This window comes from Natrix helvetica (genome assembly GCF_964273705.1).
Source record: "Natrix helvetica genome assembly, chromosome: 7".
In the NCBI taxonomy this organism is placed as follows: domain Eukaryota; kingdom Metazoa; phylum Chordata; class Lepidosauria; order Squamata; family Natricidae; genus Natrix; species Natrix helvetica.
The window spans coordinates 63,532,973-63,556,838 of NC_138558.1; the positions used below are offsets into that span (position 1 = coordinate 63,532,973).

At 40.4% G+C, this 23,866-nt stretch overlaps 1 protein-coding gene across 3 annotated transcripts in view; it reads right to left on the minus strand.

The window, feature by feature from the left end:
- CRACD (capping protein inhibiting regulator of actin dynamics) overlaps positions 1 to 23,866 on the minus strand; it is a 171,141-nt gene that overhangs the window by 46,461 nt on the left and 100,814 nt on the right. The window contains exon 1 of one of the 3 annotated variants that reach the window (XM_081959775.1): positions 18,166 to 18,223. The exons of the other annotated variants lie outside the window; for them this stretch is intronic. Coding sequence (XP_081815901.1) covers positions 18,166 to 18,190 — 25 coding nt within the window. The 5' untranslated portion in view covers positions 18,191 to 18,223. Of the gene's footprint in view, positions 1 to 18,165; positions 18,224 to 23,866 lie in introns of those variants that run through there. 3 annotated transcript variants of the gene reach the window in all.

The window sequence follows — 23,866 nt, forward strand, 5'->3', positions numbered from 1 at the left end:
TCAGTACATTTATTTTTCACATGAGATCAATTTAGAAAACACAACTTCGGGATTTATATAAATGAATTGTCACTGCAATAGCTCTGATTTCTTAATTTCATATTTTTGTTGATTTTCAGATAGAAATGATAAAAAGTTAAGAGGCCTCTTTTGAACTAAATCCATCCATTGTAATTTAGTTACTTCCCCCCTGCACTAAATTGACTTTAATCCATTTCTATGTCTTTACTTTTTAAAATCTATCTCAAATGTGCTTGCATGTATTATGTGTTCTCCTTCAAAGAAACTTTTTATTCCATTCCTTTGAGATATGCATTTTGTGCTGTTTTCTATTGTATCCATTTTATAAAGGTTTGCCTATTGCAATGATTTTTATGTTATGCACATCATACATTTCCTTATAATTTATGGATGTTTGAACTGTTATACAATACTCAGAAAAGTACAAATCTTAGGATACTAATTGTATTTCTGTTAATATACAGAATTAATAATTGCCAAAGCAAACCAAATGTTATCTCTATACATTTACCCTTCATTTAAGTTTGTTTACCAGTTTTCATAGTTTTATTTTAAATATAATCCTACTACAATGTGTTTATATTTTTAAATATTTCCCTCTAAAAACATTTTAAACCACATGAGTTGTCCCTCTTATATTCCTGACCATTTTTCAATCATATATCTTTCTTATTATTTTAAAGTCTAAAATGTAAATGAAAATTTTTATTCTAAATATATTTTACTTAAAAAAACAAGGGAAAAAAAAGACTTAACGTATCTAATGTAAATATCTTCAAGCTTTTGTACAATTACAGGTTAACATTTCAAACTACATAAAGACTTAATTACACCTCTTGTCCATATGACTCTCCTTGAGGCATCTCACTATTAAAGAGCTTTTCAAACTACAGTAACTTTACAAATTATTTGTGTGCAAGACAGGAAAAGAGATCAGAGAGAGACCAGCTCTCAGAAGGAAGACTAGTTCACACATCCTTCTTGAAAATTTGATGATTAGCAAGGTTGTTAGCTAGATTGTACATGACCATCTGGGACCAAGTTTGAGCTCAAACATAACAAATATAAATTCTGTTGTTTAAAGGTAGTGTGTTTCTAAAAATCTTTGCAAGGGTTGCCAGTAAGCTCCCAAGCCCAAGTCAAAGTTCTGGTTACTATCTATAAAGTCTTATTTCACATAGATATATCCCTTTCACCTCAAGTCATGATAGCAGGTTTCCAATATTTGAGGAGCTGGCACAGAAAAGAGGGGGTCAACCTATTCTCCAAAACACCAGAGAGCAGGATAAGAAGTCATGGTCAGAAACTTGTGAAAGAGAGATCCAACCTAGAACTAAGGAGAAATTTCCTGACAGTGAGAATGATCAACCAGTGGAACAATTTGCCTTCAGAAGTTCTGAGTGCTCCATTACTGGAGGTTTTTAAGAAGAGATTGGTCAGCCATTGTCTGGAATGGTATGGGGTCTCCTGCATGAGCAGGGGTTGGACTAGAAGACCTCTGAGATGGCCCCTACCCTGCTGATCTTCTTTTGTTCTCCTGAACAGGAGAACGGAGCTGGAAAGTAGGTTAGTGGAGTGGGGAGGGAATGTGGATTTTGCAGTATCCTTCCCCTGCCACGCCACAAAGCCACGCCCAAAGAAACGGTAGTAAAAAAAAAATTCAACCCACCACTGCGTTGTAAATATAGTGACCATGTTTTCTTGAGGAAAAATAAAGGATAAATCTGAAAAAGGAGCAAATCTGAAAGAGATTCATTAGAATTAAAAGTTTAACCATGTATAATTTTGCTTTACAAAAGAGAGAGCAAAACCAAGAAAAACTTTGCCAAAAGGCATAATCAAATAAAAAACATCTAGCAGCAGTGTGTATAAACATAAAGCAGGATATGTAAAATTGCTTTTAAAAGACAATTCAATTTTCATATTTTCACATGAGTGTGAAAGACTGCAATAACTGGTAGCATTTGTATGATTAATGTTAAATGACCAGAATAAAGGGCAAAAATGAGGGTTTTTTTCCTTAAATAAATAAAGCTGAAGGGCAGCTTTCTAAAATAAAGCACTGTCCTTTATAATAAAGGACATACAGTACTTGCAGAGCCTTCTTATGCAATAGTTTTGGGAACAGTAGTGCTGCTAAGGCAGGGGTGGGTTCCTCCCAGTTCTAACCTCTTCTGTAGAAGAGGTTCCACAAATCTACTGTGCCGTTTAGAACCGGTTCCAGCTCCCTCCCCCCGCCCGTCCGCACATCATCAAGATGAAGAACGAGAGGAGGAATTCTGGGAGTTGAAGTCCACAAGTCTTAAAACTGTCAAGTTTGAACATCCTAGGGTTTTTTCCTAAAGGTTTACGGGTGCAAGGGTCTTGTAACTTGACAGCTTTAAAACTTGCACACTTCAATGCCAGAGTTCCTGAGCCAACATGACTGGAGGAGGAATTCTGGGAGTTGAAGTCCACAAGTCTTAAAACTGTCAAGTTTGAACACCCCTGGATTTTTTTTCTAAAGGGTTAGGGGTGCAAGGGTCTTGTAACTTGACAGCTTTAAGACTTGCGTGCTTCAAATGCCAGAGTTTCTGAGCCAACATTTTGGTTGCTAAGCAAGAGTGTTGTTAAGTGAGTTTCAACCACATTTTACAAGTTGGCCACACCCACCCAGTCACATGGCTGGCAAGCCACTCCCATCCGGTCACATGGCCGGCAAGTCACTCCCACCCAGTCACATGGCCAACAAGCCACTCCCACAAAACAGGCCACACCTACAGAAGAGGTTCTAAAAAAATTTGAAACCCACCACTGTGCTAAGGCCAGAAATGAAAAACCTCACCAATCAGAAGTGGGCAACGATGGCCCCTGTATGACTGGTGGACTTCAACTCCCAGAATTTCTGAGCCACCATGGCTGACTCAGGAATTCTGGGAGCTGAAGTCCACCAGTCATACAGGGTCCATCGTTCGGCTCTAAATGGTACAAGGCTAACTTCTCACAACTTAAAATAAGTAAAGTTGGTTGCTACCCAAAAAAGTGATCCCTCAAAATAACTATGAGCACTACTTAAAACTACTTAACAGCATTACAAACACATTATCCCCGGAAAGAACTGGGCTGAGTATCACAAAAAGTGCGCCATCAAAAATGTAGTAATAGCCAATTAATTGTCCTGGATGATGCTAGGTGACAGCTATGGAAGCAAATTTTGTAGGAACTTCTCAGAGCCGAAATCTAATTTCCCCCCTCACCGATTCTGTGGGCATGGCTTGGGGCGTGTGTGTGTCATGTGACTGAGTGGGCATGGCCAACTTTTTTTTTCACTTTCATCTTTTTTTTTTTAACCTTTTTAAAGCATTTTCCCCTGCTGTTTTGGGCAAACCGGCAGGGAAAAGTGCTTTTAAAAGCTTTAAAAATAGCTTCTGATGATCATGCACCTCACAGCTGAGCCACGCGATCCTCGGAAGCTTTTTTTTCTTTTACTCCCAGTTCACAGAACCAAGGACAATTGTCCCAACCGGGAAGATTTCACCCCTGGAACACCTTGTTAAATACCTTAGGGTTGTCTACTGCACAATCAAAATATATGCCAGCTATTAATCTTTCCATTTTTGTTGATCTTCCTATTACTGTGGAAAATCATGCTAGAGCATCTGCACTTTGTTTTGATAAGAGTAAGATCAATAGACACAGTATATGCCAGCCTAATGGAAAATAAGGTACTTGCTGAGATTTAAAACCAATTAACCAGAAATTTATATAATATGCTTCCCTTTTTTAGAGCTAAGTGAAGAAAAGCTGAAGCTTAGCTTTGGCTCTGTTGAGCTATTGCAAACTAGGATGCCATTAGTACGATAATTACTGCAAATTCAAAACAGCACTGATAAATTGTCAGCCCTTTGTATAGCTTAGCCCGTATGAGTTTGCTAAGGCTTGGCAAAGATGCTGCCATACTGCAACATGGACCTTATTTATACAATTAAGAATCTGGTTCTAATATCTTTTTCATCTTAATTAATACAGAATATGCTTTTATTAATGCTGGCTGAAAGAACTATTTCAACAGGTTCCGGGAGAAAAGGAATCTTTTTTTCCTTTTAGTCTTGACATGTTCAAAGATCTTACATTTTCAATGAAAAGCATGTTTCACCCACTGTAATTTCCCCAGTACTTGTTTCTGTTCTATCTTTAATGCAGATTTTTAACTCTGGTGTTGTCAAATGGGAGAAGGGAAGAGAAATGTAGGCAGAACGTATAAAAATGAATGTTTCAATCCTTCCATACCAGGCATTTAAAAAAAAAAACCTGAAATAAACATAAAAGCCCGTTTGAAAAACAACTCATGAAGTATACATGTAGCCCCCGCTTAAGGACTGGCCTGTATACTTCACGGTGCAAAGACAATCATTTATAAAGCAAGTAGATAAAAGCAATCTTTAAGATACACAAGTAGCTGACTTTTACTTTGAATGCTAATTGACCTAGTTAGGTAGGTAGGTTAGCTTTTATGGGACTCTATTTCCAAAGATTCCAGGTGGTTAATAAACAACATAAAATGAAAACATAAACATCAGGAATCTAAGGCCCCGACGTGTCCCCATTTTGGCAGCAAAATCTTTAAATGTTAACCCCAAATAGCCAGGTTTTCACGGTCTTTCAGAGGAATAGGCAGGGGTGATCTGAATAACTGAGGTGGCTAATCCAGAGGCAAGTGAAATCTGGAGAGAGAGCTCAAACTGAGCTTCCTACAAAGGAGTGGATGCATTCAGCCGGTTCAGACCCCCGCCACAGCACTATGCTGTCCTATTTAGCCACGTTTTCTAAGCCACGCACATACATGCAAGCCCACATGCGAGCAAAGCGCATGCACGTGCACATGTTTGGAAGGCATGCATGAGCAAAAGGCATGTGCAGAAGGTGCGAATTGGTGCGAATTGAACCGGTAGTAAAATTATGTGAAGCCCACCTCTGCCACAAAGAGCTCTCTATCCGATCTAAAATCCTCTCCACTCCATCTGACCAGATGGACAGACTCAACTTGGAGAAGACACTCTTGAAGATATCCCTGCTGTGAGCCAATCAGGGTTTGAACTACCTCCTCAAATGACACCCAGAAGCTGACTACCATAGTAATCAATACAGCTCCTGGAATACATGGATAAACCTAAGGACTATTTTGGATGCTGCAAATTGAACTAGCTCAAGGGTGTCAAACTCGATTTCATTGAGGGCCGCATCAGGGTTGTGTTTGATCTTGGGCGTGGCCGGGGGGGCATGGCCATGGTGGGCGTGGCCAGCTTGACATCACTCGTGTTAGGGGGCACCTGTGGTGGCCTGGGTGGGGCTGGGGGGATCCTCCTGCAGTCCTCTGCCAGCGAAAATGGAGCCCAGGAGGGCTGCACATGGCCCTCCCGAGCTCTGTTTTCCCTGGCAGAGGCACCAGGGGCCAGTCCTTCGCTATTTGCCGGGCAGCCCTATGGGCCAGATCTAAGAACTGGGTGGGCTGCATCCGGCCCACGGGCCTTGAGTTTGACACTCCTGAACTAGCTGAAGATCCCACGTGCTTTAAGAGTAGCCTGATGGCTTGGGGCATTTCCTTAGCTCTTGGCTGGGAAAAGCAGAAGTCTTGTTAGCTTGTTTCATTCAACAGTCAGAACTGAACACTCCCTCCCTGCTCCATTTCAGATGTGGATCTGGAAAACTTAAAGGATTGTCTCATTATCTAGATGAGTTCTGAATATAATCCAAATTCCCACACATCCATTAGCTCAAACAAATTGCAGCAGTCCTTATCAGAATGGCTGCACCAAAACTTTTTCTACCATTCTAACAGTTGAAAGTGTTTGAAATTTATCGTTCGTTCTATGGCTATTTGATTCCCAAGAGGCCATTGCAATTTTTCAGGTACTAAGATTATTTGAATCATCCTTTACTGCTAACGGATGACAGTACTAGTTTTCATGACTAAAATTATTATTTAAAAAATGAATTTCTTTTTTCGATGTATTGGAGAGCATAAGATTACCGCTGAGAAACTTTGCTAAAAGTATGCTGGGAAAAAAAATTCATGCCTAGGAGAACTGCATTTTTCCAAATATTACGTTGTATAGTAAAAGCTGAAAAAAAATTGAGAAGCATATAAGAAACAACAGATACATAGAAAGTTCTATTCAATGTAAAACTTGCTTGCAATTATTAAAAGTCAGCATTGCCTTTCCACAATAAAAAAAGTAAAGGTTCCTGTCGCACTCATGTGCTAGTCGTTCCTGACTCTAGGGGGTGGTGCTCATCTCCCTTTCAAAGCCGAAGAGCCAGCGCTGTCCAAAGACATCTCCGCGGTCAGGTGGCATGACTCAAAGCGAAGGCACATGGAACGCTGTTATCTTCCCACCAAAGGTGGTCCCTATTTTTCTACTTGCATTTTTACATGCTTTCTAACTGCTAGGTTGGCAGAAGCTGGGACAAGTAATGGGAGCTCATTCCATTATGCGGCACTAGGGATTCGAACCGCCGAACTGCCGACCTTTCTGATCGACAAGCTCAGTGTCTTAGCCACTGAGCCACTGCGTCCCTTATCCCTTTCCACGATACACTACAATAAAAAACTGACAACATGTCTGTTGTAAATAACATTTCAGATATATTTGGTGAAGAGGACAGGTATATTTTAAAACCTTCTGCTAATATTCCAGGCCTGTATTTTTTTCTTAAAACCAACTTAACTATTTTTCTAATACAGCAAGGAATGTCATTATTAAATTACTGGCAGTGAAGCTGTGGATAATATATGCATGAGATGCATGTGTCATGCAGTTACATATATCTCTATCTTTCTATAGATATAAAAATAAAAATGCCGGAAACAAATCTTCCAAGTGCTTCTTAAAGGTATTACTAGCCATTTGTCATCTCTGCAGAGGGCGGAAAGAAAAGGCAGCAGTTCATCTGTTTCCATAAAAGGCAAATGACTCATTTTCATTAGCTTTACTATAGATTGTGTTACCGATCAGATAAGTATCTCTAAAGCAGGGGTGTCCAAACTTGGGAACTTTAAGACTTGTGGACTTCAACTCCCAGAATTCCCCAGCCAGCTGGGGAATTCTGGGAGTTGAAGTCCACAAGTCTTAAAGTTCCCAAGTTTGGACACCCTTGCTCTAAAGGCTTACAAAGCTGATTTTTTTTATTGTCATTGTGATCAGAAATGCGTTTTTATCATTGCATCAAATTATTTGCAAAAATAATTTAACTAGGTTCAGCTGCATGGTCAAGAATTGATAAGCAATACATTTAAAAATTTAAAAATATAATCAGGGTCGCTTTCCTGCCACCCCTTACATCAGTGTTGAGATTCAAATAATTTAACAACCGGTTCTCTGCCTTAATGATCAGCTGGGTAGACGTGCCTCAGTGGTCATGTGACCCTGTGGGCATGGCCAACTCAACATCACTCAGGTCGATGGGCACTTCACCTTAGCTGTTACAATGTAATAAGGGTTAACGGGAGAGGCAGTTTCTGTAAGCACGGCAATAAAGGTGAGGCTAGAAACACCAGAATGTTCCCTTCCTGCCTTCCTTACAGGATTAGCCCTGTAAAGTGGGAAAAAACAAAAGGAGATTTCTTCCAACAACTGGTTCTCCAAACTGCTTAGAAAGTTAACAACTGGTTCTCCCGAATAGGTGCGAACTGGCTGAATCCCACCACTATTGTACACTTCTTCTGTCCTCCCAACCTCCCTTCTTTACCTTCTTCTTTCCTCCTCTCCTTTCTCTTTTCTTCTTCCCCTCCCTCTCCCCCACTCCTCCTCTCTTCTTCCCCTTCCTACCCTTTCTCCTACTCTTACTCCTCCTCCCTTACTTCCTCTCCTTTTCTCTTTCTTCTTTCCCTCTGCTTTCTCCCTCCTTCCGTTGTTGTATTTATTTGTTTTCTTCTTCACTCTGATGGATTTTTCGGGGTGGAATTCAAGCAAAAAACGGTTCCATATTTACATAAAAATAAATTCCCTCTTCCACATTTTATTTTCATTGCAATAGTTCCACTTATGCCATCGTTTAACTGCATATTTGTATATTATGATAAATGTTAAAGGATAACATATAAATATTAATAGTACTTATGATAATGTATATTTGTGAATGTATATATGAGAAAGAAAAATAAAACTTAAAAAAAATTATTGATAAGCAGTTTGCAACCAGCCAGTCACGAATAAGGAAATGTCATTAGTTTATTCTAAAACAGTTGCCAAAACCTTCACTTTGATTTCTGAACTATAGTAGCATAAAAGGCAAGCTGCACATTATCTATGAACTAGCTTACTAAAATGTCTCCACAATGCTTTCTTTCCCCAGTGGTATAACAGTACGAGTTAATTGTTGATGCATTGCACATGTCTTGTTTGTGGCTTTACAGCAAAAGCAAAGAGTCCCATCAATATTAAAGCAGTTTATCTGCTTGTTTCCCATTTTTTTATTTAACCTCCCACTTAACGGAAAAACATGGTGGATCTCACTTGTTATTATTCAACATTTTGGCTGTTTTCAGACAAATATATTGCCGGCCCTGTTGCTTTTGGAATTGAAATCAAAACAGCATTTGGGACTTTTAGCTTTGCATTTAATTGTAACCTGCTTAGCTAAGCTGAGAATGTAATCCTGTACTGTACACGTCTACTCGGTTAATATTTGCAGGATTAAAAAAGAGGAACCCAAGCAAAGGAGGCGGAACTCTTCAGAACTCATTATTTTATTTATTTTATTTAGTTAGTTAGTTTGCAACTCGTGTACAAGATAACAGGAATAAGAATAAGCATGAATAAGAACACAGGAAATGGGTAGAAATAAATGAGGACATTAGGACAGGGATGTTAGGCACACTGGTGCGCTTATGTACGCCCCTACTGACCTCTTAGGAATGGGGTGAGGTCAACAGACAGTTTAAACCAGGGGTGTCCAAACTTGGGAACTTTAAGACTTGTGGACTTCAACTCCCAGAATTCTGGGAGTTGAAGTCCACAAGTCTTAAAGTTCCCAAGTTTGGACACCCCTGGTTTAAACTGTCTAATGTTTGAACTCGGACCTCCATATCAGAGGTGGTATTCAGCAGGTTCTGACCAGTTCTGGAGAACCGGAAGCGGAAATTTTGAGGATTTTGGAGAACCGGTAAATACCACCTCTGACTGGCCCCGCCCCATCTATCCTCTCCCTCCCAAGTCCCAGCTGATCGGGAGGAAATGGCGATTTTGCAGCAAGCTTCCCCAGGGGTGGGGAAGGAATGGAGATTTTATAGTATCCTTCTCCTGCCACGCCCACCAAGCCACATCCACAGAACCGCTAGTAAAAAAATTTGAATCCCACCACTGCTCCATATACAGACATACAGTCACATCTTTGTGAGATATAAATGAACATCTTCTCTTCCTTCATCTGTCTTGTTTTCTCAATTCTCATCAAAGCCCCCCCCCCCTTTTTTTTGCTACAGGTAGTCCTCGACTTACAACAGGTCATTTAGTGACCATTCAAAGTTACAAGATCACTGAAAAATGTTAGCATTTTTAGCAGCATTCCCATGAGCCTGTGATCCAAATTCAGACAATTGGCAACGGACTCACCTTTATGACGGTTGCAGTTGGGACCTTCTGACAAGAAAAGTCAATGGAGAAGCCAAATTCCCTTCAGAACTGTGTTACTAACTTAACAACTGCAGTGGTTCACTTTACAACTGTGGCAAGAAAGATCGTAAAATGGGACAGATTCACTTAACAACTCTCTTTGCTTAGGATCGGGTGCAGTTATGGTCATAAGTCAAGGACTACATGTATTTTATATAGGTAAAAAATGCAACCTACCAATTGCTTCAAACTGCAGCAGTTTAAACCAGCAGGTAATTATTTTTAAACTAAAACTTAGCTGGACATACTCTGAATGCTTCCATCCAGAAAGAAGAAAATTAAGAGACTGATTCCTATTTTACAAATCACAAATTCAAAATTATATTCCTTGTAAAATATGACAGCTGTTCACCGTGAACAAATGAACAAACTTCTTTATCAGAGAGATGGTGTAATAAACACCATTTGTTCACCTAATTGGAGTAACAATAAGGAGACCTAGATTGTAATTCCATCATCAGCTATGGAGTCTGAGGGTTATTGCTGGGAAGGAAGAGTACCGCTACCTTAGGCAGGCATATAAGCAGCAAGATATAAATATAATGAATAAATAAATTCTATCCATGAGTATTTTTTCCTTAGCCTTTCATTTAAGATACTTAAAAGTTTGCAGTTTTAATGGTTTGGCCCTTGGAAGCAAGCTCCTCTAGATTTTTGAAAGCAAAAGTCTAGAAACTGGAGGGAGGGGATTGATTAGGAACATTTGAGAAATATGAACAAGTCATATACAATCTACGCAACTACTAATATTGGAAAAGAAGAGAAGAACAGAGCTGGAAGGGACCTTAGATGTCTTCTAGTCCAACCCCCTGCTTAGGCAGGAAACCCTATTGTCAGGGTTTCAACGGATGCCCTAATTAAACCATGAGTCTTGAGCCAAGCTTCAAAAGAAATCCACTTATTTATTAGGAGCAACATGTTGGCACGTACCCAAGGGAGGCCAACTCTGACCCCATGTAATTTACAACCCAATTATGACCCTATTTCCTCCTCCCCCCAGAGTGTGTCATAAATCACATTCTCCAATGGAGCACTTTCGCGGGCTGTAGAGATCATGTCCCTCCGGCTGCTGCAGGTAATCTGGGAGACAGCCTTGAGAAAGATATGTGTGGAACAGTGACGTGCGGTGAGGTTTATGACTGGTGAGGCACTGACACAGTGCTGAGTTTCAAATATTTTTAGACTTGTGGACTTCAGCTCCCAGAATTCCACAGCCAGGCATGCTCAGTTCCAATTTAAAGCGACAGCATTTGTTTTTCTCCTTTGCTCCTTCTTTCTTTTTCTTTTTCTTCTCCTTCCCCTCCTTCCTCCCTCTCTCCCTTCCTCCCCCTCTCTCAAACACACACACACACACACACACACACACACACACAGAAGTTGGATTGGACTATCTCTCCTACCCCTTCCCTCTCTCACTCACTCTCAAACAAACCCCCCCACACACAAAAGTTGGATTGGATATCTTTTCCAGTGGCTTGAAGAGTCTTTGCCTGGCTTCCTGCCTCCTCCTGTGGTCTCCTCAGTGCTCGCTTGTGCTCTCCCTCCCCAAGTGTAGTTTGATTGCAGGTGGAGCCACGTTGCCTTTTCAAACTTGTAATCAGTGAAGCTGGGCTAGATTTTTATATAGTTTTATCCAGCTGTGTGTGTGTGAGAGAGAAATGAATGGGGGCCTGGGGAGGAAGTCACTACACTTGGGGAGGGAGAGCACCAGTGAGGTTAAGCAGAGTCATCCACGGTGAGGCAGCAACTAGCTCAGCTTTTTCCTTTTACTTTTTTTTTTTCATGATGAGAGTGGTGAGGCTGTGCCTCACTTGCCTCACCTGACTGCACGTCACTGGTGTGGAATGTGCTTCTGTTTGTGGCTGCCATGCTGCGTCGTCAGTTCCCCATCCCGCTTGCCTATGGCAACTCAAGAGCAGGTCAGGGATGCTTTGCAAGTTGACACCATTTCAAACAAATGGTTGTCCACTCTCTTCTTAAAGACTTCCAGTGTTGGAAGTGGGATTATAATTAGTAGGGCTGTGCAAAATTGGAAGGGATGCCTTGCCTTGACAATGCTTCAGATGCAAAGAGTGTCACACAAGGCATGGTCAAAAAGCAGTTGCGACGGTGCAAGCAAAGTTCTGTATTTTTACACTTTTAAAAATGGATGGTGCATAAACATAAAAATGGCTGCAACTTTAATTGTACCCATTTGTATGTTTAATTGCAAGAGCCGTGATGGCATAGTGCTTAGAGTGCAGTACTGCTGGCTACTTCTGCTGAGTGCTGGCTGCCTGCAATTTGGCAGATCGAATCTCACCAGGCTCAAGGTTGACTCAACCTTCCATCCTTCCGAAGAGGGTAAAATGAGGATCCAGATTGTTGGGGGCAATAGGCTGACTCTGTAAACCGCTTAGGGAGGGCTGTAAAAGCACTGTAACACGATATATAAGTGCTATTGCTATTGCTACCATTGTGATCGCCATCCTTAGCTTTTTGACTATACCCAATGGATATCCCTGCAACCTCACTTCAAAAATTGCTTTACGTGTGGTCTGCAAAGTGTAAAGGGAAGCTGTCTAACTTTATTTTGCACATCATTGCATGAAGTGCGCAGGCACCAAAATCTTTTCAGCTCCCTCAGTGGAGACAGTTGGAACGATACAGTGTGCTTTAACAAGGCGAATTGCCTTGCCTGTATAGCCTATCTGATGTAAATTAGGACCAACCGCACAGCTCGGGAGGCCAGTGACTATTAAAAGCAGGTGAATCTAAACCAAACCCTCTGAATTGAATTGAGGAGCTGGAATATTTCTTCAGCAGTAGCCAATATTAGATCGTTCATATGTTTAAGAGGTGAAGTGTACAAGAGAAGAAGAAAAAAATAGGGTTATTTCCCAGGGTGTAGTAAAAATAACTTTCGTCTTATACAAAGAAAGAAGAGATTTCCAGATCAAAATAAACTGAACAATTTCCTTCTGTGTTCTCCTAGCACTGGGTATTCCCCCAGTCACTTCAGAAGCAGAAGCAGCATAATAATTCTGATCTATAGAGCAAGAAGTCAAATGATCCCTGAGGAGGGGTGGGCTGCTGGGGTTTGCAGGGGTTCGGGAGAATCTCTAGCTAAAATCCCGTGTAGTTCGGAGAATCGCCAAATCCCACTCTTGGCTGACCCCCCCCCCTGCCCACCCCGCCCTGCCCCTCCCACGAGTCCCCACACAGCCCATTTTGGATGCAGGTAAGTGCAGGATGCGTGCAGAGGCTCTGAGAGGACGAAAAACGGGCCTACTGGAAGTTCAGGGACTCCAGAGGGCCTCTGGAGCCTGGGGAGGCCATTTCCGCCCCCCTGGAGGCTCGAGAAAAACCTCCAGAACTCAGGGAGGACAAAAATGCCCCCCCCATGGTGCAGGAAGCCAACTAGGCCACACCCACCATGGCCACGCCTACCCGGCAACCGGGCAGAGAACTCCTTGCTAAAATTTTTGAAGCTCACCTCTGCCCTGAAGCCCTTGAAAGAGAATAATTATGGGTTCCCAATCATTCAGATGTCATTTTAAGATTATCATTAGTCCATCTCTAAAGAATCTTGGTGCAAGGTCTCTAGCCAATATGGATACCTTATCTGAACTGCAGAAATGAAAAGCCCCAGAGATTTGTAGCAGATCTGCCATCAAATCAGTTGAACATCAAAAGTTATGAGCCTTAAGAACAAGAGTAAAGAACCATTTAGTGGCCCAAGGAAAGACGGAGGGATAGGAAAAGAAAACATTGGACTTCGAAATGATACCAAGTTCTTAAGACCCCATCATAAAACTAGGCACAGCCGAAATTTGCTTGGAATTAAGACTTTTGGTCAATTTTTGTAAACAGTAATATTATTTATTTATTTATTTATTTTATTAGACTTCTAGACCGCCCCCTCTCCCCGAAGGGACTTGGGGCGGTGTACAGGTACAAAATTAAAAACCATACAATCGATAATAAATATAATTAAAATCAGATTAAACAGACCCCTGTACAAGTTTATAAAAATTAAAACCTAACCTTAAAACCAAACCGTGAAATTTAAAAATGCAAACTGAGGTGGGAAAGCTTGAATTAGGCCAGGCCGGCTAGCTGAAATAGGTGGGTTTTGAGCTTCTGGCGGAAGGAGCGGAGGTCTGTGGTCGTTCTAATGTCAGGGGGAAGGTCATTCCAGAGGGTCGGGCCAATCACAGAGAAGGCCCTTCCCCTGGGCGTCGCCCGCTAGCACAGCCTAGTGGACGGCACCCGGAGGAGTCCCTCTCTGTGTGAGCGAATAAGCCTTCTGGCCACAGGATACCAACCCTTAAAGGAGAAAAACCACGCTTTGACTTCAATGCTAGAGCAGAATGGAACTTGCAAATAGATTAGAGTTACTTGCTTTAGTATGATGGGAAAACAGCTTTTAAACATAGTGCTGGGGATGTAGTGACAGATTTTATTTTCCTGGGCTCCAAGATCACCGCAGATGGGGACTGCAGCCAAGAAATTAAAAGACCCTTGATCCTGGGGTGGAAAGCTATGGCAAATCTAGACAGCATACTAAAAAGCAGAAACATCACCCTGCCAACAAAAGTGCTTATAGTCAAGGCTATGGTTTTTCCAGTTGCAATGTATGGCTGTGAAAATTGGACCATAAGAAAGGCTGAGCGCCAAAGAATGGAGGCCTTTGAACTATAGTGCTGGAGAAGACTCCTGCGAGTCCCTTGGACTGCAAGGCGATCAAACCGGTCAGTCCTAGAGGAGATCAACCCTGACTGCTCTTTAGAAGGCGAGATCCTAAAGATGAAACTCAAATACTTTGGCCACCTAATGAGAAGGAAGGACTCACTGGAGAAGAGCCTAATGCTGGGAAATATGGAGGGCAAAAGAAGAAGGGGACGACAGAGAATGAGGTGGCTGGATGGAGTCACCGAAGCAGTAGGTGTGAGCTTAAATGGACTCCAGAGGATGGTAGAGGACAAGAAGGCCTGGAGGAATGTTGACAATGGTTTTCGTGATGGGTCGAACACGTCTTCTCAACTAACAACAAAGGGATTTTGTGACTGAACATATTCTGTCAGTTGCACAGCACACATTGCAAGCCAGCGCAGTCACATTGCCAGGCAAGAAGCAGATCTTGCTGTTCTTACCCTCCAGGAAACCAGTTTTCCTCTCTATTGTGACTCCGTGTCTAATACAACATGCATGACGCAGTGTTTCTCTTGCACTCCTTATACAGACTGCCTGCCTGCCTGCCTGCCAGGTGTGCCATCTGTCTCCCTGCTCATGTTTCACACTCATTCAGCCAGTCCTAGGAAGGCTGTGAAGCCACCTGTTACCTGCACTCAGAACCAAGCAAAAAAGAATTAGATTGCAAATCAGAGGCACTGCGATGTGCCAGGGTTATCTGCCAATCAAATGCTATCCAATCGATCAATCAATAAGCAAGCAAATGCAGTCATAGGCTGCATCAACAGAGGAATAGTTGCATCAACAGAGGCATAGTTTCAAGAGCAAATGAAATGAGAGTACTGCTTTATACTGCATTGGGGAGACCACACTTGGAATACTGTGTCCAATTCTGGTCACCACAATACAGCAAAGATGTTGAGACCCTATAAAGAGTGCAGAGAAGAGCCACAAAGATGATTAGGGGATTGGAGGCTAAACCATGGGTATGTCTAATCTAATGAAGAGAAGGACTAGGGTGACATGATAGTAGCCTTCCAGTCTTTGAGGGGCTGTTACAGAGAAGAGGGAATCAATTTCTTCACCAAAGCATCTGAGGGTAGAACAAGATGTAACGGGTGGAAGATCATTAAAGAGCGATCCAACCTAGATCTAAGAAGAAATTTCCTGAGAGTGAGAAATATTAATCCGTGGAATGGCTTGCCTCCAGAAGTTGTGAAGCTCTATCACTGCGGTTTTTCAAGAACAGACTGAAGAACCATTTCTTTGGAATGGTATAGGATATTTTGGATGTGCAAGGGGTTTGATTAGAAGACATCCAAGTTCCCTTCCAACCCCTTTATTGTATGTTATAAAAAGGGAATGATGTGGGAGAGAAGAGGGGGCAGGATGAAAACACAAATTGTATGCAAAAGTTCTCAGATTCAAACCTAAACATGGGTTTGTTGAAATACCATCCCAAGGAAACATAAACTGAGATCTGAAAGAGACACCTACAACAATAGAAAAGAAAGGGAAAGAGGAGGAGAGAATGAAAGGAAAACGGGGGAAAGAAGAAAGAGGTAAGGAGAGGAGGATGGAAGGGAGAGGAAGAGAAGGAGAGAGGGTATGAAGGGGAAGAGTATGAGTAGGGGAGATGTAAGGGAAGAAGGAATGGGAAGGAGAGAAGGAAGGAAGTAGAGAAGGGAGGGAGGGAGAAAAGAAAGGGAAAATAAGGTGGTGTTACAACAGGAGGAAGGGATGGTAAATAAAGCAACCCAAACTGTATATTATAACCTATTAAATGAAATAATAAATGTATAAGAATGACAAATGTAAAGAATAATAATTATTATTATGTGAATGTATACTTAAAATGGTACGCAAGAGAACAAAAAATAAAAAAACATTCTGGGGGAAAAAAGATTCAAACCTAAATATGTCCAGATAGACTAGATGTATGTAGCAGGGCTAAAAAAGATTTAACGTTGCAAATCAGGATGCATTTTACCTATTTCCACTGGTTGGTATTAAGGATTTTGTGAATTAAAGGCTGATTTTAAAATTTGGCACGTATGTTCCTCTTGGCTTCTAGGTGCTCGCTAAGAAAGGATTTTTCAAAATGACCATCAGATCATTAGTATTTCTTATACAGTAATTAACACGCTTTGATGATAGGGAGTTCTACTCCCCCTCCCCACCTGAAAAGAACTGTTCCAACTGCCAGTTGCAACTGGGTGCTATTGGGATTAAAGATCTTAAAACCATCTATTTTATTGTTGTTAGATTTACAATAATGTCTTAATCTGTAACAGAAACTTAGTTTACCATCTCTAACAAAGTAATACAGTGCCTTTTTAAACTACTGATTACTTTTCAAGCATTAAGTGTCAATTTATCAAGCCCGATCACATAGTTTCATAGTGAAGCACTGGTATCCAGCTAGTTTACAATATACATTTGCACCATCACAATCAGGGAACCTTTTATACCTGATAAAAGGGAAATGTAATACAAAAGCAGACCTGACTATATAGGATCATGGCTCCTAGGGATAGCTAAGGATAACCTGAATGGCTGCTCAACTTTAAAAAGAACAGAAAATCAAAATCTAGATCAATGAACAGTATGGATTTATAACATTTTTGTCTGATTCCTCCTCCAAAGCCTTACTACACCTTGATCACCTTGTGAGGGTTTATTTATAGATTTCTCTATCTCCTTCCTTAAGCAAACGTGCACACTGACAAATGAACAACTTATGCAGTAAGAAGTTTAACATTACACCTTCCATCTTTTAAGATGGTCTACCAGAATAGGTTGAATCACATGCTCAAGAGGTCACCATGTCCATTCATTTATATCACCTGGGATTTCTCTGAGAAAAGTTTTGATGCAAAGGTGCTTTGGTATTTATTGCCTTTTGCAAGTGTAGGATCTCAATATCCAATCGATGCATTATTGCGATAGAAAATAGCAAAGGATTAGTACAATCAAAATAGGGAATGATGAGAGAAGGTCTTGGGCATTGTCTCAATTTGGAAAGTATCTTCTTCTGCAATCCTTTATTTCTTCAAAAATAAGATTCAGTAAACTTAAGAGGCTTACTTTTGGCTAAACATGTACCACCATTATAGAACCTTTATCTGTCACAAAACAATACTGCGTAATGCAAATATTGTTACAAAAAGGTCGGGTCCAACAATTACATACAACATTTGGGTTTGTTGTTCCGTGGTTAGGAATTGATGCAAAAACATAACATTGTCTCTTTACAGCGGAATTAAACAATAGACTTGAATTAAGGTACAACTGGCATATTTTAAAACACCGACACAAGAATTTTCAAAATAGGTCTTCTAGTTGCTGAGTAACAGCTAGTAGAAGAGCTTTCAAATATCACTGTTAATGTTGAGATTCCCTTCCATGTGCTGCAGCCATGGAGATTCAAATGGATTATTGAAAAGAACAGAAAATATCAGTTGTACATCAGCTGCAGTTTTACTGCCAAAGAAATGATGTGTCAAAATTCTTCCATCAATGTGCAAATAACTGCAGTTATTGTTAATGGAAGCAAGGTCAAACAACTGACAAATGGAAAACAAACTGATCTTATTAAATCTATAAACGGGTTTAATTTGGGCATATACATTTAAAAAACCAAGAAAATTAAAAACCAACCGGAACCAAGATCAACAAATAAGAATCACAGCAAATTATATTTTTATCCATCATTTGTTTGAGATAATAAAATCAAGCACCAACCTCTTTTATTATTATACTAATTCCAAGTCAGAGATCTCAGTTCAAAGAATAAGGTTTGTTTTTTTTTACTTACAAGGTTTCTTAAGCAAATTGATCATTCTGGAAAATTGCAAAGTCCGGGACAGAAAAAGGATTTCTTCGTTTGACCCTCTTCAAAAGAATCACTGAATCTATAAGATCACGGATGGAAAATTTTATCTCCAAATTGCTGGAAGGAATATTTGAAAGTAAATGAAGTTTGTGTGGGCACAGCCTGGTGGATCTCGTTGAAAATACATGGTCTATATTTGGGTTTAGAAAGAGGAGGAAAAAAAGAGGGGGGGGTGATGAGAAAGAAAAAGCCACCCACAAATGTCTTTGAAAAAGAAAGAAGCTTCTTGGGAGAAATTGTTCTTGTTCAGGAAAAAAAACATCAGTTAAAAATGTGCTCAAATTATGGGCAGGGTGTGATGGGAAAATGGGATGAGGGGGCTAATTGCCTACAGAAGCCATAACCCATCTCCCCCTTCACTTTTTAATCAGACCATGATCTATCCAGAGATTGTTTTAAAAAGTAGCAAAGAGACGTGCTACAAAATTAAGGTAGCTGAGGATGGGGGTTCTTTATCAGCCCACAACTTATGTAATATAAAAAATGGTGAGGCCTACATTCCCGCAAGATGCTTGCAACTCATTTGCATGCTCTGAGACCAGTTTCTTTTAACTTCTGCAGAGAGGGGTCACTGCTCCACATATGTGTGTCACTCAAAAATAAGGTGACCAACCGTCCTCCTTTAGGGAGGACAGTCCTTCTTTTGTAAGTTCTGTCCTCCCTCGAAAAGTGTCCTCCTACATGTCCTCCTTTTTGATATTTGAAGACTAATCTGTTGCGCGTTATGTGACGTATTTGTATTTGACATGACAATTCGTCAAGACTCGGTATAGTGCGGTATAAGACGTGATTATGAGACGCATGCGCTCCGCATGGGAGACCCTGAGAGAGAGCGCCGCGTGCAAGTGGCTTTGTTTACTTCTTACCAAAACACAACACAGCACATACGCACGCAGTAGACTCACGGCACGTCGGCAATTGAATGACTCACGGTCATTATTTCTTTCTCAGTGAATATTCAATTATACAGAGGTAAGTACAATTCACGTTTTATTAAACAGTTTTTAATGGTGTTTTTTTTACTTCATCACAAGTATATTGAACAGATATTGAATCTTGTGTTGAATTTTTATCTAAAGAAATGCTAGACATTAAAATAGACGACAATTGTCTCTTTGAAGAAATTAGAAGACTGAATGTATATTTAAATTCTGAAAAATTAATACATTGGGAAAATCAACATGTTGAAATTGATAAAAGATGGGTGGATATTTTCAGCCATTTCAAAAATGAACATATTCCATGTGAACATTTATTTATACTTGTTCAATTTACGTTGTGCTGCCCTGGAACTAATGCAGCAGTTGAAAGAGTTTTTTTCAATTGCCAATGATTTTTCGACAAGTGAGAAATCGAGATTGAATGTTGATACTCTAGCTGCAGCACTTGCCATAAAATTCAATATGAAGGATATTTCTTGTTCAGATATTTCCAATATATTGTTAGAAGATGATACATTGACAAAAAATATTAATTCAATGGAAAAGTACTCATTTAAATAATAATTAACAGGCATGTAAGCATAATTACAATATAAAATGTTGCAACTGTTTTTATTATGCATATATCATATTTTAGTGTATTATTGTTGCAATGAATAAAATATTTCTTTTATTTACGATATATTTTTTCCAATTTATTTGTCCTCCTTTTCATTGTAAAAAAGTTGGTCACCTTACTCAAAAAGAAAATGGAGATCAGTATTCTTTAACCTTGGCGTCTTTAAGATGTGTGGACTTCAACTTCCAGAGTTCCCCAGAATAGCCTTGCTTGAAGTTGAAGTCCACTCATCTTAAAGATGCCACATTAATCTAGATCAGAGGTGGGGCCCTTTTACGACTTGTGGACCTCAACTCCCAGAATTCCTGAATCAGCATGGCTCTCTCAGCAATCCTGGGAGTTGAAGTCCGTGTGTGTGTGTGTGTGTGTGTGTGTGTTTGTTTGTTTGTTTTCCAGCATAACTCTGGAATGCCTCAAGCAATTTCAATCAAACTTGGTACACAGATGACTTACTCTCTGGAAAAAAATAATGTGGGGGTAAGACACGGCTAAAACCCCTCAGAGTGGACGGTGTTCTGTTAAGATACAGCCTGTTATGCCTTAAAATGAATTCTACTGTACAGCGCAGTAGAGTTGCCATGGTAACAGCTTCATAGTACTTCACAAGGGGGCTCCCTCTGATAAGTGGGAAAATCCATCATTAGAAATTACGTTTGGTCCGGATATTTTCCCCCTATAAATAAATACCCAGGCAACGGCAGGTTATGAACTAATAATTCATAAAAGCGCCACCGTTCCCCATCCTGATCCAGATGATCAAAGCCTCACCCCCTTTTCACCCCTTTTGGGGCTTCAAAATTACCCTTTGACCGGTTTCACCTTTTCTAAGCCTCATTCTCTAACTCAGACTGAAAAACATGTGACTGTTTTGCTAAAAAATAAAAATAAAAAAACCAAGCCTGCTGCTGAAAATGGCATCCAGACTTGTATTACTATAGAGAGGTTCACAGTTTGTTTAATTTGATTTGTTGGTGTTGTTTTTTTTAGTGAAGGAGCCAAGTCACCCTGTAAAACCAGTTCATGGGTGACCATTATATGTAAACACGGTCATGCTGATTTATTCCCCAAACTATAGAAAAACAGAAGCCATTAATAGCTTGGTGCTACAGGACAATACCAAGTTTCACCATCGTGCTTCTAAAGTTTCCATCAGCACCTTAGAGCAGAGGCAGAAAATATATTCTATCTTATACAAGCAAGGCATGAAATGTTGTGGGTGTCTTTGAAGGGAAAAGAATGCACAGGAAAGAGCTGCCATTTTTAGTGGAAATTTTGCGTTTCCTCAAACCTTTTGTTTTTCCTACAATGACTCATGTTCCCAAAATGTATTTCAAGTACCCTTCTCTTTGACAAGCCAAAAGAGTAGCTACTGTTTAAAACAGAAAAAGGGAATTAAGATTTTGGGTCCCCTTTGCTATTAGCTCTCCCTCTCTCCGTGTGTGTGTGTGTGTGTGTGTGTGTGTGTGTGTGTGTGTGTGTGAGAGAGAGAGAGAGAGAGAGAGAGAGAGAGAGAGAGAGAGAGAGAGAGAATTTCCTGGTCTATCAATCACTTTTGAGCATTTAAGCCATTTTCTGCACAATGTTTTCTTACTCTGATCACCTTCAGTGGAAACTTTGTAAGAGTGAACTAGAGATGAAAAATCTTCCATATGTTCTCTCTCTCCGCATCACCACTTATTTTCCTAATGCTTTCTTTTTTTTTTAAATGGCCAGCTGGTTTCCTGCAGCTTCTTGTACACTTTTCCAAGTGTACAAGAACAAAGCCCTTTGATTTTTCAGTTACTAAATGCAGCTTTTGTAGACCACGCACAGAAAACCTGGGGCAGGCATAGAACACCTGGTTGTGGGGCAGATCTCAGGGATCCCAGCCTCTCAGGTTGAAAATTAGGAAATGGTTCCACTCAACGGAGCCAAAGGTTTGATTCACAAGCATACTTGCCCACAGTTAAGTAACCAACCAATTTTCCAGATGTTGGATACTTGATGATCAATTTGCCTTCCCATCTCCATCTAGTGCTCCTTGAAGCCACAAATATCTGCATCCGGGGAGCATTCAAATGTCTTAATCGACCATCAAGATCATTATATAAATATAATTATCAAAGCCCTCAGAAAGCTTTTATAGTTCTTATGGAATTCTGTAGAGCAGGGGTGTCCAAACTTGGGAACTTTAAGACTTGTGGACTTCAACTCCCAGAATTCCCCAGCCAGCCTGGCTGGGGAATTCTGGGAGTTGAAGTCCACAAGTCTTAAAGTTCCCAAGTTTGGACACCCCTGTTGTAGAGATTCTCAGTCATCCAGGTAACGGTTGTCCCAAATTTGCTTTTTCCGGAGGCAACTGGACTTTCTTGTTTTTTCTTTTGAAGATGTTGCGCTTCTCATCCAAGAAGCTTCTTCAGCTCTGACAGGATAGTGGGAAGGGAAGGATTTCTATTCCTTGGTAATCTGCATCCTAGAGGGTGTTGTACAGAGATGGGTTGCTCCCAGTTCGGCCCGGATCGACCAAACCAGTAGTAGCAGCGGTGGGAGGCTCCGCCCGGATGCTTCTGCACATGTGCAGAAGCGTTATGCATGCACAAACCAGTAGTAAAAAAAAATGGCTACCCACCTCTGGTGTTGAAGCACTTGGAGATTTATCAGTGTCCTCAGGGCAACCTGAGTAGTGCTCCTTATGGAATCTTTTTTTGGGTCCTATTTATCCCGCATTTAAACTCTTTCTCTCTCTTTCATGGTTTCTGTCTCCTCACCAACATCACTAATTATTATTTTTTTCATGGTAGGAAAAAAGAAATAAGCAATGAGCCCAATTTTGACTGGCCTGTTAATGTAGGAGCAGATGGTTAACCTGGTCCCAAAGCCACACAGCTTCCTAGATCACAATCAAGCATGTTGAATTTACTGGGACATAGTCCAGTAGCCAGTGGCATACATATGCTCCATAGCCTCAGTCTCAGTTAGCAGTCATGCACCTGTGTTTGGTATGAATTGCAGTTTGTTAGCTACTCTAGACACAGCACACAGTACAAAAGTCTAGACAAAGTGTTCTCTGAATTTTGATGAGGATGGTCAGGCTATTTCCAGCCAGTGTAACACATAACACACATCTTCAGCACACGTCCCCCTGTTACAACTCTCTTTTGTTTGGCTTTTTACTGTACTCAGTTGCTGTTTTTAAGTTTGCATGCCATCCAGAGTCGATCATGTTGGCAATCTTAAATTATAATTACAAATAAATATGCATTATGTACCCCTGAAGTCACATGACCATTCAAAGATCTAACAGCTTTCCAAAGGTAAGATTTTATTTGCGGTCAGAGACCAGCTCAAAAACGAGAGAAAACAAAATATAAGACCAAAGTAAGTAAATAAAAACCAGTAAGTATAAAGGTAGGTATGATTCACTTGTGATGCATTTTACAAATGATAAAGCAAAGCCCAGCTATGTTAAGAGAAGTTAGATCACATCAATCAAATGACAGAAACTGTAAATAAAATGGATCTAGGTGGCATAAAAATTTGAAGAGATGCGAGATATTAGCCTTAACTGGCTAATTTATAGCAAAATAACAGGACAAGAATGGGTGCTTCAGGAACAGATTCACCAATGGGCAAAGTCTTTGTTCAAATAAGACACTCATAATTTCCTCTTGACAACAACTGTTGAAAGGCTGCCAAGGTTAGGCGTCTTCTTAATTTGGGACTTCTTAGTTGAGATATCTAGCTAGTTAAAAAAATGAACCACTGTTCATTATCACATCTTTGATTATAATTTGTATGCCCCTTTTTAATTCATTAATCTAACAAACACTGATTCATCAAACTCACCTTCTTTGGTGAAAAAGAAAAAGAATTTCAGTTGCTTCCTATGTTATATGACGGCTTACAGAAGCATCAGTTGATCATCGTGCTAATTAATTTGCAATAATTGGTTATTAACATATGCAAAAACGTAAAGGCAGGGGAGGGGAACTTGTGACCCTATATCTGGAGCCTCCAACACGGTTCCTACCGTTGTGTCTATAGGCTTTCTCCATGAAACCATCAGAATCATCTTAAAACTGAT